Below are 16,390 nucleotides of genomic sequence, written 5' to 3' on the forward strand. Positions count from 1 at the left end.
ACAAAAGTTGAGACTATAGTTGGGCCAGCGTATCCTATGAAAGGCTTATGGACATTGATGGAACCAAATTGGAGCCTTGTACACTCAGTCAAAACACATTTATTTAGGATCCACCCTAGGTGAGACGTTATGGACATAGGGACATAAACGTAAAAAGATAGCCAACCCTTTCTCCATATTATGAGAGGCACCAAGGCTTGTATCAGAAACAACCTGGTATTTGGAAAAATACACAGCTGTCAAAATTAGTGATTGTGGGCATTAAATGTAGTAACATGGAAAAAGTTTGAAAACTATACACCCCAAGAGTGATTCCTATTAGAATAATGTAATTGTAGTTTCTGGCTTTGTTGCAGTAAAGCAGTGGGGCTCCTGAAAGAGAGAGAGTCTGTGCTTCCCTATCTCCTTCACTAAAACAGAGGCTCTTGAAGGCCAGGATACACTTTTTTCGTTCTTTGTCTTACGTGGTCACTGGGACTGGATCAGAGTATAAAGTAATCTTGATTGCAAGAATGCAAGTCTAATGAAACAACAGCTTTTGCAAGTAACAGTGGACCAAGGGGAAAGAGAGCTCAGGCAGCTTACGGTTCTTGTGCAGTTGTGTGCTCCTGAAGCACATGCAACCAGAGAACAACATTGCTGTTCTCTGTCTTTACAAACCATGGGGATTTCTCCTTGTGTTTCCGGAGGGCCTAGTGATTTTCTGGAGCTTGAAAGAAAACCTTCAATAGGTTGTAAGATGAAGATTCTCATGATAATTCTCATTATTTTATTTTATTTTATTTTATTTTCTTCTTAATCAAAACTGTCAGCTGGTGCAGTGGCTCATGTCGATAATCCCAGCACTTTGGGAGGCCAAGGCAGGAGGGTTGTTTGAGTTTAGGAGTTTGAGACCATCCTGGGCAACACAGTGAGACCCACACCTCTACAAAAAATTTTTTTTAATTAGCCAGGTGTGGTGGTGTATACCTGTAGTCCTAGCTACTTGGGAGGCTGAGGTGGGAGGATTGCTTGAGCCTGGGAGCTCAAGGTTACAGTGAGCTGTGATCACGCCACTGCACTCAGCCTGGGCGACAAAGCAAGACCCTTTCTCAAAAAACAATAATAATAATAATAATAATAATTCCTGATGCTCCAAAGTCCTTTTACTCTAGGTCAGAGAAGGTATGTCTCTAAATTATAAAGTGCAGAATTCAGAGAAGCATCTCTTTCTTTTTGAAATTATAATTGGACACAATAAATACAGAAAGTAATTAGGGCATTTTTTAAAGGTGTGCCTTTATTTTAACATGAGATTTTAAGTTTAGTATTGCTGATTTTTAATATGTTCTCTTGGTAATTTGTCACTTTACAGTAAGTTTAAAATATTCTTTGTCTATTTAAAATCGTTCCCGTTGGCCCTATTACGTGTGAGATCATGCAGAATATAATTTACTTTTCCTTTAGATGTCCATCCTGTTTTTATAACCTACTGAACCTGTTTTGTGAGCTGACATGTAGCCCTCGACAGAGTCAGTTTTTGAATGTTACAGCAACTGAAGATTATGTTGATCCTGTTACAAACCAGACGAAAACAAATGTGAAAGAGTTACAGTACTTTGTCGGACAGAGTTTTGCCAATGGTAAGTAAACTTTTAATTATTCCTCTTTTACAGCTGGCATCAGGACAGCAGAGCAAATTGTTCCTTTTAGTTGTCCTGTCAACCCTGTGGAAAATCACAATTTTCAGTTCCATTGGCCAGGAAATAAAGTTGTTGCTTTGCTAGTATCCTAGGACTTGAACTACAACGAATATAACAATCTCCTTAAAGCGCTTGCTTTAACTCCCCCTAACTTTAACTTCCCACATGGAAAATTTTAGTATGTGCAAGTTTGCATCCATACACTTCAGTAACCATTGGATCTTTGATTCTAACAGACGTGAGTTGTGTAATGTCATAAATTACTGCAAGACTGAGAAGATAGAACTATTAATGGTTGGCAGAGAAGAGGTCATGACTCGGAAGAATCAGATCACCATAAAGGAAAGTCAGCAGGTCTAACAGATAGCAGAAATGATCCCCCAGCATTGACCAGCATACAACATTTAATTATAATGACAGTTAAAAAGGTAACAAAAAATTCCTTAGAAAAAAGGTCTCATTCACAAAAGCAGCAAAAAATAAGGCACTTAGGAATCCAAAAGATGTGACATACAAGGCAACCTGACTGAATGGAGAGAGGTCATTTTGTCCAGAAACAGAAGCCCGCATGTATGGAAAATGGATATGTAACACGTGTGTCATTACAAATCATTGAGAGAAAAGGTGGACTAGTTGATAAATGGGATCAGAAAATAGATTATATTTATCTAATTTTAATTTTTACAGATAATAAAAAATCAATTATACAGATTAAAAATCCCAGTTGGAAAGTTTTAGAAGTAAATATAGAATATCTTTATGACTTTAAGATAAAGGAAAGATTTCTAGACAGAAGAGGAAAAGCAGAAACCATAAGGAAAATATTTATGAATATAAACAACTGTTATCTGGAGCAGTCAGCGAAATGCAAATTTAAACAGTAAACTACAATTTCACACCTCATCAGCTTGGCACAAATTAAAAAGTTGGTCAATTTCAACTATGGATGAAAATGTGAAGCAATAAGAATACTAATATACTCCACCACTTATAACCATAATTTGGTATAATTGTTTGAAAACCATTTGAAAAACAACTGTGATATGTAGTAAAGTTGAAGATAACCCTCCTCCCAGAAATTGCACTTGTAGATGCCTGCCTTAGAGAAACTCTAAATGCATATAAACCTGGAGACCCATATAAGAACACCCACTGTAACATTATTGTGATTGTGAAAAATTGAAGACCTCAAGAGAATGAGAAGACATGACACAGACTGGAAGAAAGTATTTGCAAAAGACATGTATTAGTAAGGACTATTATTCAAAATATACAAATAACTTCTAAAACTCAACAAGAAGAAAGCAAACAGCCCAACTGAAAGATGGACAAAACAACCTGAACAGATACCTCACCAAAGAAGGCATACAGGTGGTAAATAAGTACATGAGAAGAGATGCTCAACATTATGTCATTAGAGAATTACAAATTAAAACAACCAGATACCACTACACATCTATTAGAATGGCCAAAATTCAAAACACTTGCAACACCAAATGCTGGCAATGAACTCTCATTCATTGATGGTGGGAGTACAACATGGTACAGCCACCTTGGAAGATAGTTTAGCAGTTTCTTACAAAACTAATCATACTCCTTGGTATTTACCCAAATGAGTTAAAAATATGTCTACCCCAAAACCTGCACATGGATGTTTATAGCAGCTTTGTCCATAAGTGCCAAAACTTGGAAGCCACCAAGATTTCCCTCAGTAGGTGAATGGGTAAATAAACTGCCACATCCACACAATGGAATATTATTCAGTGCTAAAAAGCCATGAAAATTCAGTGCTATCAAGCTATGAAAGTACATGGACAAACCTTAAATCCTATTACTAAGGAAAGCCAGTCGGAAAAGGCTACTTACTATATGACGTTCTAGAAAAGGCAAAACCGTGGAGACAGTAAAAAGTCAGTGATTGCCATGGGTTAGGAAAGAGGAAGGCATAAGTAGAGCACAGAAGATTTTTAGGTGGTGAAAATACTCTGTATGATAACTGTAATGGTGGTTACATGCTTATATGACATTTTAAAACAAAAGTACTACCTACTTTAAAACATACAAGTACACAATATGCATGGGAAGGATAAACATCAAATTCAGGATTGTGTTTACCTTAGGGAAGGGACTACTGTCAGGGAGGGGCAATTGGGGAGCTTCAACTGAATCTATAGAGTGTATGTGTGTGTTTAAGTATTTCTTTATTTTTTTGAAGAGACGGGCCTCACTGTGTTGCTAAGGCTGATCTTGAACTCCTGGCCTTAAGTGATCCTCGTACCTCAGCCTCCCAGTGTTGGGACTGTAGGTGTGAGCCACCACACCTGGCCTATAGTGCATTATTATTTGTATTTATTTTTTAAATTATGCCATAGCCAGTTGTTCTGAATAGTGCATTATTATAAAACAGAGTCAAGGTCTCATGCTGTCACCTAGGCTGGAATACAGTGACGCAGTTGTGGCTCACTGCAGCCCCAACATCCTAAGTTCAAGCAGTCCTCCTGAGTAGTTGGAACCACAGGCATATGCTACCACACCTGGCTAATTAAAAAATATTTTTTTTGTAGAGATAGGGTCTTGCTTTTTTGCCCAGGCTGGCTTCAAACTCTTGGCCTCAAGTGATCCTCCCACTCAGCCTCCCAAAATGCTGGAATTACAGGTGTGAGTCACTGCACCTGGCCAAGTCCATTATTTTTTTAATGTTGAGGCAAATGTTGTAAAATGATAAGACTGATAATTAACTGGGTAATGAGGAATTGAGAACTGTATTATTCTCCGTGTTTTTTTTGTATGCTTGAAATATAAAATAAAACCTGAAAACCAAATGGTGAGCTGGAAGATATGAGGGAATTACCCAGAAAACAGCATAGAGAAAGAAAGATCTATAAATCATTAAAGAAATGACATATAGGATAACATGAGAAGCTCCAGAGAGTTGGGGAGAGACAATCAAAGGGATAATGAGGATTTTCCAGAATGGATAAGGGATGAACCCTGAGACTTTGAGAAAATTCAGTATACAAAAATCAGTACAAGTGCACAGTATTTCTGTACACTTACAGTGGACTGTCTCAAAGTGAAAATAAAACAATTCCATTTACTATAGTATGGGAAATAGTAGTAACTGTAACAGAAGGCAAAACACTTTAAAACTAAAGAACAGCCGAATGCGGTGGCTCACACCTGTAATCCCAGCACTTTGGAAGGCTGAGGCGGGCAGATCACAAGGTCAAGAGATTGAGACCATCCTGGCCAACATGGTGAAACCCCATCTCTACTAAAAATACAAAAATTAACTGGGCATGGTGATGCTCGCTTGTAATCCCAGCTACTTGGGAGGCTGAGGCATGAGAATCACTTGAACCTTGGAGGCGGTGATTGCAGGAGCCGAAATCATGCCACTGCACTCCAGCCTGGCTGACAGAGTGAGACTGCATCTCAAAAATAAAAAAAAACTAAAACTAAAGAACATTATTCAGAGAAATTAAAGAGGATCTAAATAAATGAAAAGACATTCCATGTTAATCAAAAGACTTAATATTGTTTAGATATCAGTATTCTCCAAGTTGTTTTGAGATTCAGGGCAATCTCTGTTGTAATCCCAACTGACTTCTTTGTAGAAATTGACAAGCTGATTCTGAAATTCACGTAGTAGTTTGAGGGACTTAGAATAGTAAAACAACCTTGAAAAAAAAATAGGAAGACTCACGCTTCTCAATTTCAAAACTAAGCAATGGAAATCAAGACATTGTGGTATTGGAATAAAGATAGACATATAGATCAATGGAATATAACTGAGAATAAATAATATATCTATGGTCAACTGATTTTTGACAAGGGTGCCAAGGCCATTCAATGAGAAAAGAATACTCTTCATCAAATGGTGCAGCAATAACTGGATACACACATTCAAAAAAAAAAAAATAATGAAATTGGGCCCTACCTCACACCATATGTTAAAGAAATTAACTCAAAGCAGATCAAAGACCTAAATGTAAGAGCTAAAAACTATAAAACAGAGTAAAACATAGGGATTAATTTGCATGGCCTCATATTTGGCACTTGATTCTTAAATATGACACCAAAACAAGAGCAACAACAACAAAAAGATTAATTGGACTTCATTAAAATAAAAAAGTTTGTATTTCAGAGGACACCATCAAGAAAAGACAAGAAGGCCAGGCACAGTGACTCACACCTATTATCCCAGCATTTTGGGAGGCTGAGGCAGGAGGATTGCTTGAGCCTGCGAGTTCAAGACCAGCCTGGGTGACAAAGTGAGACCTGTGTCTACAAAACATAATTAGCCAGGCATGGTGGCATGTGCCTGTGGTCCCAGCCACATGGGTATCTGAGGCAGGAAGATTGCTTGAGCCCGAGGAGGCTGCACTAAGTACCTCGCACTCCAGCCTAGGTGACAGAGTGAGACCCTGAGTCAAAAAAACAAAAGGACAGGAAAATATTTGCAAATTGTGTATTTGATAAGGGACTTGTATCTAGAATACATAAATAACTCTTGGCCGGGTGCGATGGCTCATGCCTGTAATCCCAGCACTTTGGGAGGCCGAGGCGGGCGGATCACCTGAGGTCAGGAGTTCGAGACCAGCCTGGCCAACATGGTGAAACCCTGTCTCTACTAAAATAGAAAAATTAGCCAGGCATGGTGATATGCACCTGTAATCCCAGCTACTCAGGAGGCTGATGCAGGAGAATTACATCAGCCTGGGAGGTGGAGGTTGCAGTGAGCTGAGATCACGCCATTACACTCCAGCCTGGGTGACAGGGCTAGACTTCATCTCGAAAAACAAAACAAAACAACTCTTACTACCCAATGATGAATAGATAAATAACCCAATTTAAAATGGCAAAAGATCTGAATAGAGCAGACATTTCTTCAAGGAAGATATACAAATGGCCAACAAGTACATGAGAGATGTTCAACACTATGAGTCATCAGGGAAATACAAATCAAAACCACAATGAGATACCACTTCACACCCACCAGGATGGCTAGCATCAAAGTCAGATAACAAGAAGTGTTGACAAGGCTGTGGAGAAATAGGAACCTTTATTAAAAAGAAATCCCAAAACCAAAAACATTAGCTGGACACAGTGGCTCATGCCTATAATCCAGCACTTTGGAAGGCCGAGGCAGGTGGATCACCTGAGGTCAGGAGTTTGAGACCAGCCTGGGCAGCATGGTGAAACCCTATCTCTACAAAAACTTAGCTGAGTATGGTGGTGCACATCTATAGTCCCAGCTACTTGAGAGGCTGAGGTGGGAGGATCACTTGAGCCTGAGGGGCGGAGGTTGCCAGTGAGCTGAGATCACACCACTGCACTCCAATCTGTGTGACAGAGTGAGACCCCATCTCAAAAAGAAAAAGCATTGCTGGTGATGATGTAAAGTGGTATAGCCACTTTGCAAAAACAGTTTGGCAGTTCCTGAAACAAACATAGAATTACCATATGATACATCAATTCCACTCAAAAGATGAAAACATAGGTCAACACAGAAACTTATACACAAATGCTTCTAGCAGCATCACTGATAATAGCGAAAATGTGGAAACAACTCAGATATTTATCAGCTGATATATGGATAAACAAAACATATGTCTATACAATGAAATGTTGTTTGGCCATAAAAAGAAATGAAGTATTGATACATGCCACAGTATGCATGAACCTTGAGATCATTATGCTAAATGAAAGAAGCTGGTCATAAAAGACCACATATTATATGATTGGATTTACGTGAAATGTCTGAAATAGTCAAATAAATAGAGACAGTTCAGTGGTTGCTTAGGGCTTAGGGAGGTGAGGAGGTAGTTGAGCATAGCTAGAATACAGGATTTCTTTTGAGGTGATGAAAATGTTCTAAAATTGACTATGGTTATGGTTGCATATATCTATGAATATGCTAAACTCCATTAAATTACATAGTTTAAGGGGGTAAATTGTAAATTACATGTGATTATATTGTAAATTATATTGCGCCACCACACCTGGCTAATTTTTTTTTTTTTTTTTAATTTTTTGTAGAGACGGGGTTTTGCCATTTTGCCCAGGCTGGTCTGGACCTCCTGAGCTCAGGCAGTCCACCCACCAGGGCCTCCCAAATTACTGGGATTACAGGTGTGCATGACCACCCCCAGCCCAAAGACAAATATCTTAAAAGCAAATAGAGTCAAGACACAAATCACCTTAAGACAATGATAATTGGAGATTTTCTTACCAGCTGTGATAGAGCCCAGAAGGCAATGGAATAATCTATTGAGAATTCTGAGGGAGATAACTGTCACCCTAGTTAACCTGTCTTTCCAGAGCAAGGGTAAAACAAAATGAATGCGTAAGCATCTCCTTGAAGATTAGGGAAAGAAGATCCTGGGAAGTTTCTAGCAAGCAGGGACGGGTAAATGAGAATCGACAGACCCATTCCAGCTATTTTCTTAGGTGTAAAACACTGATACTCTCCTTATATAATGTGTTGTCTTTATGTATAATAAAATATTATCCAAAAAGTTAACAGTATTAGGTTTTTGGGGTTTTTTTTAATTTATTTTTTTTGAGATGGAGTCTTGCTCTGTTGCCCAGGCTGGAGCGCAGTGGCGCGATTTCAGCTCATTCCAAGCTCTGCCTCCCGGGTTCATGCCAGCCTCCCAAGTAGCTGGGACTACAGGCGCCCGCCACCACACCTGGCTAATTTTTTTGTATTTTTAGTAGAGATGGGGTTTCACTGTGTTAGCCAGGATGGTCTCGATCTCCCGACCGCATGATCCGCCTGCCTCGGCCTCCCAAAGTACTAGGATTACGGGCATGAGCCCCCACGCCCGGCCAACAGTATTAGGTTTATTGACATGTGACCTCTGCCCTGAAACCAGTTTTCCAAGTAAGTTCCATAATTCTGTGGCTGTGTAGCTTCCTGCGGCAGAGGTTTTCTGGAATCAGCTTCGTTAACTGAAGAAGTACTAAGGCTCTTAGCTGCGTCTTCCTGGGCCTTGGTATGCTCTTCTATACAGTGGGGATACAACTCCAGGCTGTTGTGAGAGCTGTGAGACAACGTGTGCCTTTCCTTTTCCTGTTTTTACTTTTGAGTTCCTCGGAATCAGGCCTCCATATTATTTGCAGGGTGATAAGCCAATTTAAAGGGAATCTCTGTTCGTGCCCTTAGTGTTTGCTGTCCAGCGTTCCAGCATGGTGCGTATGGAGTTCGTGTTTCCCTTCAAGAAGCCTTTGTAAGATCTTTCCTCGTGAATTACAGCAAGCATCTTTTCTCCTTTTTCCTTTGGGTTTCTTCTTCTAGCGATGTACAATGCCTGCCGGGACGTGGAGGCCCCCTCGAGTAATGACAAGGCCCTGGGACTCCTGTGTGGGAAGGACGCTGATGCCTGTAATGCCACCAACTGGATTGAATACATGTTCAATAAGGACAACGGACAGGCACCTTTTACCATCACTCCCGTGTTTTCAGGTAGGGATAAAGATTCCAAGTTTGGTGTGTTTATGATATTGTTTTAAAGCCAAGGAACTGGCTGGGCACAGTGGCTCACCAGTGCTTCGGGAGACTGAGGCAAGAGAATTGCTTAAGACCAGGAGTTCCAAACCTAGCCTGGGCAATGTAGTGAGGCCCCATCTCTACAGAAGAATTAAACATTAGCCAGGTGTGGTGGCATGCACCTGTAGTCCCAGATACTTGGGAGGCTGAGGCAGGATTGCTTGGGTCCAGGAATTCAAGGCTGCAGTGAGTTATGATCATCCCATTGTCCTCCAGCCTTGGTGAGGGCAAAGCCCTCTCTCTCCATGAATGGATGAATGAATCTCAGTTGAGGAATCATAATCTGCAATAGGAAGATAAACACATTCAGGTAACTAGTTCATAGTTTCTCCCAGTAAGAGAGGTAACTGATACATTATATTGCTCTGGCTAATTTAGTGGGTGCTGGGAGTGGGAATGGAGGAGGAAATGAATTGCCTTCAGGCATTGCTGTGGTAATTGAAAGAATAAGCAGTTAAAAAGGGGGTGGGAGGCAGTTTTTCCAGAGCTCTGCTGTAGTATTAGCTTCTGAGAATGGAGATAGGACATGACTGAGGGTTACCTTGGTATGTGGTGTACTTGGAGGATTGCTCTATCAGTGACAAACCCCTATGCACAGGTTTATTGAGGCAACTTAAAATTCCACAGGATGAAGCAGCAAAACATAATTTAATTAAACTAAAACCTCCAATTCTTTTTCTTCTTTCAGTTGTTTTATGTATTTCAGTGGGCTTTTCGTTGGGTTTAAGTATAATACAAAATTTTGGATGTTTTTAATTGAGATTTGTACTCAACACAATTCCTTCCTGTAGATTTTCCAGTCCATGGGATGGAGCCCATGAATAATGCTACCAAAGGCTGTGATGAGTCTGTGGATGAAGTCACAGCACCGTGTAGCTGCCAAGACTGCTCTATTGTCTGTGGCCCCAAGCCCCAGCCCCCGCCGCCTCCTGCTCCCTGGACAATCCTCGGCTTGGACGCCATGTATGTCATCATGTGGATCACCTACATGGTATTTTTGCTTGTGTTTTTTGGAGCATTTTTTGCAGTGTGGTGCTACAGGTAAGCAGTTTTGTTTATCATCCAGGGCAAGAAGAGCAAAATTGCCCACTGGCACTTTGAGTTTTCACTTGTCAGACCTTGGTTACTTAGGACAAGAATCAAATACCTACATGAATACCACTGCATGGATTACTGTGTTCTACAGCTATTATATAGTAAACCATCAAAGTCCTGTTTAACACTGCAACATCAGAAGTGAATTTTACTGATTTATGCAAAATGATGTGTGATTTAAAGCACTGTGCATTAGCCACTCATTCTTTTTTTTTTTTTGGCACTGAGTTTCACTTTTGTTACCCAGGCTGAAGTGCAATGGCGTGATCTCAGCTCACTGCAACCTCCACCTCCTAGGTTCAAGCGATTCTCCTGCCTCAGCCTCCTGAGATAGCTGGGATTACAGGCACCCACCACCATGCCTGGCTAATTTTTGTATTTTTAGTAGAGATGGGGTTTCACCGTGTTGGCCAGGCTGATCTCCAACTCCTGACCTCAGGTGATCTGCCCACCTTGGCCTCCCAAAGTGATGGGATTACAGGCATGAGCCTCTGCGTCCAGCCAGCCACTCATTCTTTAGAAAGTCAGAATAAAGGCTGGGCACGGGGGCTCACGCCTGTAATCCCAGCATTTTAGGAGGCCAAGGCAGGAGGATCACAAGGTCAGGAGTCCATTGCACTCCAGCCCTGGCGACAGTGCAAGACTCTGTCTCAAAAAAAAAAAAAAAAAAAGATGTCAGAGTCAAATGAGCGAAATCAGATTCAAATCTAATTAAATGCAGTACTATAGTCCTTTTAGATATTTGCATCTTAATTTAGGACAGTACTTTTTTTACTTTTTATTTTGAAATAATTTTAGACTTAACCAAAAAGTTGCAAAAATGGTAGAATTTGTGTATATCCTTTACCCAGTTTCCCCGATGATACAACTTACATAATTCCTAGTACAATGATCAAAACCATGAACATGCCATTATTATTACATTATTATTAGCTAAACCGCAGATTTTAATCCAATTTCACCAGCTTTTCCTCCAATTCCCTTTCCTGTTTCAGGGTCCCATATTACATTTTTGTGTTTTATGAGTCCCCTCAATCTGTGACAGAAAGTTCCTCCGTCTTTCCTTTTCTGGCCTTGACACTCTTGATGATACTGGTCAGGTATTTTGTAGCATGTCCTTCTGTTTGGCTTTATCTGGTATTTTCTCATGATGAGATTGAAATGAGGTGTTTTGACAAGTACATCACAGAAGTCACATCATGTCTTTCTCGGTGCATCATGTCGGGGTCCCTGATGTTGATGTGTCTCTTTCCTGGTGATGTTAACCTTGAACACTTGCTCAAGGTGATATCTGCTGGATAGCTCCACTGTGAAGTTACTGCTTTTCCCTTCGTAATTGATAAATATCTTGGAGGAAGATGCTTTGAGACTATGCTAGTATTTTGTTCCTCCTCAAACTGTCAACCACTGATTTTAGCATTCATTGTTGGGTCTTGTCTGCAACAATTATAACTAAGGTGTTTACCTAATGGTGATATTTTTTCTCTTTCCCTCTCTTCCTCTGCATTTACTAACTGGACTTCTGTACAGAAAGCTATCCCTTCTCCCTCATTTATTTACTCAGTTATTTACATCATGGACTTTCAATTCTGTTGGTTGTATCCAACACTGTCATTTATCTTGTTACTCAAAGTTTTCCAGTTTGGGCCATTGGGAGTGGCTTCTGGCTGACTTCTGTGTTCTTCTTTTTGAGACAGAGTGTCGCTCTCACCCAGGCTGGAGTGCAGTGGCGTGATCTCAGCTCACTGCCAGCTCCGCCTCCTGGGTTCACGCCATTCTCCTGCCTCAGCCTCCCGAGTAGCTGGGACCACAGGCGCCTAGCTAATTTTTTGTATTTTTAGTAGAGACAGGGTTTCACCATGTTAGCCAGGATGGTCTCGATCTCTTGACCTCGTGATCTGCCCACCTTGGCCACCCAAAGTGCTGGGATTACAGGCGTGAGCCGCTGCGCCCGGCCCGGTAGCGTGTTCTTAAAAGACCTAAAAGTTTTAAATAAAATGAGGGCCACAAGGTGAAATTATCCTTTATTAACTGTTCTTTTAATATCTTCTTAAGTTTTCTCCTGAGACTGGTGAACAGAGGCACCCAGAGCAAGGAAACTTAGGGGAAAGAAGGCAGTAATTAGGGAGGAGGAGGCAAGGAGGAGGAAGAAAGCATTTCATGGGATTACAGGAATGTCCCAACAACAGCCTCATTGTGATGAAGTCCACTAATACTATTTCCTCTCTTCTGTTTTTCAGAAAACGGTATTTTGTCTCCGAGTACACTCCCATCGATAGCAATATAGCTTTTTCTGTTAATGCAAGTGACAAAGGTAGGCATATTTGTCCATGAATAAAAGGGTTCAGATGATGCTGTCTGTCATGAGAGTATTCGTTTGCTCAGCGGGGTTGCGACAGTGGGTGAGGCGGAGTGCTAGTGCCAAGGACACGGCTGCGACCAAGGCAGACGTAGTCCTTGCCTTTGTGGCCCTACCATCTAGTCAGGGTGGCACAGCAGAACCGAGTAATTAATCATAGCTGGGGAGGCGCGAAAGCAGCAGGACAAGAGTGGGAATAGCAGGGCAGGGTTGAACCTCATCCTTCAGAGGCTCCTGTGTCGGTGTCTCATCTGTGGGGTGGGAACAGCGCTCATTGAGGGCAGCCAATAAAGGTGACTTTGCTGAGCAGATAGATAGCTGAGGGCAGGGGTCTCCTATGTGTCCCCAGGTGGGCTTGATTCCTGCCATGAGACAGCAGCTAATGCTTTCCCTGTTCCGACTTTCAGGAATGGCTTGGCTCTTAACCTCCACCCTCCCTTCCTCTCCCGCTCTTCCAGGAGAGGCGTCCTGCTGCGACCCTGTCAGTGCAGCCTTTGAGGGCTGCTTGAGGCGGCTGTTCACACGCTGGGGGTCTTTCTGCGTCCGAAACCCTGGTTGTGTCATTTTCTTCTCGCTGGTCTTCATTGCTGTGTGTTCGTCGGGCCTGGTGTTTGTCCGGGTCACAACCAATCCGATTGACCTCTGGTCAGCGCCCAGCAGCCAGGCTCGCCTGGAGAAAGAGTACTTTGACCAGCACTTTGGGCCTTTCTTCCGGACAGAGCAGCTCATCATCCGGGCCCCTCTCACTGACAAACACACTTACCAGCCGTACCCTTCGGGAGCCGATGTACCCTTTGGACCTCCGCTTGACATACAGATACTGCACCAGGTAACCTGCTGTTTGAAGAAATAAGTCACTCCAGGGGACCTTGTGGTTTGCTGGCTTTTACATGTTGACTACTGCTGGATGGGGATTTGGGGCTGAATGTCATGGTATATCTTGAAAATTTTAGCATATAATGGCAAAGCTGCCTTTAAGTTAGGTTAAAAGAAAGTGAATGATGTAGAACTTAATGAAATATTTATTGCTGCTCACTTTTGTATTTACTTCAGATAGTAGATCTTGCCTTTCTCTTGAAATTGAGATGAGCAGAGAAAGAAGACTTCAGTGGCATTTGTCTATTGAGGCAGGATGTATTTATTAGGATGTCACCTTAGGAATTTGCGAATGTTTTCTGGTGGTAACTGAAAGTAATATGCAAGGACCCAGAGGCATGAAGCCCTTACTGCTGTCCTGGGGGCTGAGGAAGGAGCTGCCAGGTCACCATCCCTGATCCAACCTGTAGGAATGAACTTATCACTGCCTGAACGTGGGCACCCAGCCTGTTTTTGGTGAGAGGTGCATTTGGGGCAAGATCCATCCTGTTGCTCCTAGAAAGGCGTGTAAACCTTCCCATTGTCCCTGTCACACTTGCCTTGGAGAACTGTACCTGTGCATAAACTATACCCGCTTCTTTTTTAATGAATGTATAATCACATGGTTTTTCCTTTAAACATTGCTCATGTCTACAAGAAAATCTGAAATCTTGAAAAGCATTAAAATGGTCCTAAGACTTGGATAGAATCTTTTCTCTACCCGGTGACTGTCTGTTGCTTTTTCCAGCTTGTTGCTGAAGGTGAACAGCATAGTCATTTACCTCCAAGATCATCTTCTATGTTAGGAAATAAGGGGACATATGTAAATGGCTGTAGTGCAGAGCAAGGCAGGAGGTTTTGTGTTATTATTGAGGGGAGGGTCAGGGAGACCAGGAGACCCCTCCGCTCTCCCCTCTGGCCTGCTGGCCACCGCTGGAGCAGGGTAGAGGGAGATGGTTGTGTGTCCTATGTTGATAGCTGTTCTGGTCATGGTGTCCCCCCACCCTCTGCCGCCTCTGTGGACGCCTCTAACCGGTTTGCTGTTAGAGTGGGCCTGACCCGTTTTCTTAATGTATTGCGCCTTAATGCTCTCCCTCGTCTTAGGAAGTATTTTCCCCAAATACTCTTTGTCTTCTGACCCCTCAGGGCAATACTGACTAGTCAAGATCTGAGAGAAATGTGATGTGTTTCTGGGTTTGCTTATTTTTGAAATCTTCTTTCAGGTTCTTGACTTACAAATAGCCATCGAAAACATTACTGCCTCTTACAACAATGAGACTGTGACACTTCAGGACATCTGCTTGGCCCCGCTCTCACCATATAACACGAACTGCACCATTATGAGTGTGTTAAATTACTTCCAGAACAGCCATTCCGTGCTGGACCACAAGAAAGGGGACGACTTCTTTGTGTATGCCGATTACCACACGCACTTTCTGTACTGCGTACGGTAAGTGGCAAGAGACAGTCATTGGTAGACACCATTCTTGGGTCTGACCTAGGGTATATGGGCATAAGCTTGTTTTATGAGCATAACCCAGAGGTGAGCAAACAGAGCGAGTCCTTGCCCTGTGAAGCTTACATCTTTTTTTTTTTTCTTTTTTTTTTTTTTTTTGAGACAGGGTCTTGCTGTGTCACCCAGGCTAGAGTGCAGTGGCGCAGTCTTGGCTCACTGCAACCTCTGCTTCCGGAGTTCAAGCGATTCTCATACCTCAGCCTCCTGAGTAGTAGCTAGGACTACAGGTGTGTGCCACCACGCCCAGCTAATTTTTGTATTTTCAGTAGAGATGGGGTTTTGCCATGTTGGCCAGGCTGGTCTTGAACGCCTGACCTCAAGTGATCCCCCCCACCTCGGCCTCCCAAAGTGCTGGGATTACAGGCGTGAGCTGCCACACCCAGCCGGAAGCTTACATCTTAATGGAGGGAGACGGATGATGAACACATCACATACGCCATCATGCCAGCTAGAGATTAGTGCTGTGAGGAGAAAATTAAGGCTGGACAGAGTAGGGGTACACTGCTTAAACATGGAGATGTGCACAAAGGGAGAGGAAAGGAGGACAGCTGGGCCCATCACAGGAATGCGCGTTCCCGGCAGAACCAACAGCAAGTGCAGAACCCCGGCGGGGAGCCCTCGTGGTGCGTGATTGAGGAGTGCAGCTGCCCCTTACCCTTTACCATGTGCCTGGGTCACTAACACAGTGTCATGTGTCACACCCCCCACAAGATGTAAAGACAGAGGAGCCTTTGGTGCCTTTTCTTCTCTCTCAGATATATAGCCCGGTCCCCTGTAGTGCCGCAGCTGTTTGGGAGGCAGCCTCCCTGTGAGGAGCTGGGGCAGGACAGGCCCACAGTTCTAGATTGGAGGGCCCTGCAGCTGCTTCCCTTAGGAGGCGTGTCTAGCTGGGCAGGGTGCGTTTATAATTGGGAATTGTCACCCCAGGAAGCTGTGCTTGGGTGACCTGTGGGGGAATCTTAAGGCTTCTTCCAGTAGGGGAAGAGCAGCACGGTGCCGGATGGGCCTACTCTCCCCGAATGCTCGGGACCTGGCCTAGGGGCATTTGTTCAGCCAGTTGAGCAACCACAGGGGCTATTTCTTCAGCATGGGAACAGAGAAGTTATTCCTTGTCGCCTTTAAGGACACTTCTCAGCCAACTACTTCTCAAGAGCTAAGGACTCTCACTTCTGGTTCTAAAGAACTTTGACCTTAAGTTCTGTTTGTTTGTTACTAGAGTAAGACTTTTTATGCAGTTGGGCTATATTCACTGTGTTTCAAGAATATCACCACTAACAACGTGAGTTATGCTCAGGAAAACGCAATAGCTTATGCTCCATACCCTAAAC

The 16,390-nt window shown here is 42.7% G+C and overlaps 1 protein-coding gene across 1 annotated transcript in view; it reads left to right on the forward strand.

Moving 5' to 3' along the window:
• Window positions 1–16,390, forward strand: part of NPC1 (Niemann-Pick disease, type C1) — a 54,283-nt gene that overhangs the window by 15,131 nt on the left and 22,762 nt on the right. Inside the window, exons 4-9 of the mRNA XM_011988087.1 lie at window positions 1,447–1,622; window positions 8,986–9,153; window positions 10,029–10,278; window positions 12,573–12,646; window positions 13,150–13,520; window positions 14,770–14,996. Coding sequence (XP_011843477.1) covers window positions 1,447–1,622; window positions 8,986–9,153; window positions 10,029–10,278; window positions 12,573–12,646; window positions 13,150–13,520; window positions 14,770–14,996 — 1,266 coding nt within the window. The remainder of the gene's footprint in view (window positions 1–1,446; window positions 1,623–8,985; window positions 9,154–10,028; window positions 10,279–12,572; window positions 12,647–13,149; window positions 13,521–14,769; window positions 14,997–16,390) is intronic.

Source organism: Mandrillus leucophaeus, unplaced genomic scaffold (genome assembly GCF_000951045.1).
Source record: "Mandrillus leucophaeus isolate KB7577 unplaced genomic scaffold, Mleu.le_1.0 Scaffold322, whole genome shotgun sequence".
Taxonomy (NCBI): Eukaryota; Metazoa; Chordata; class Mammalia; order Primates; family Cercopithecidae; genus Mandrillus; species Mandrillus leucophaeus.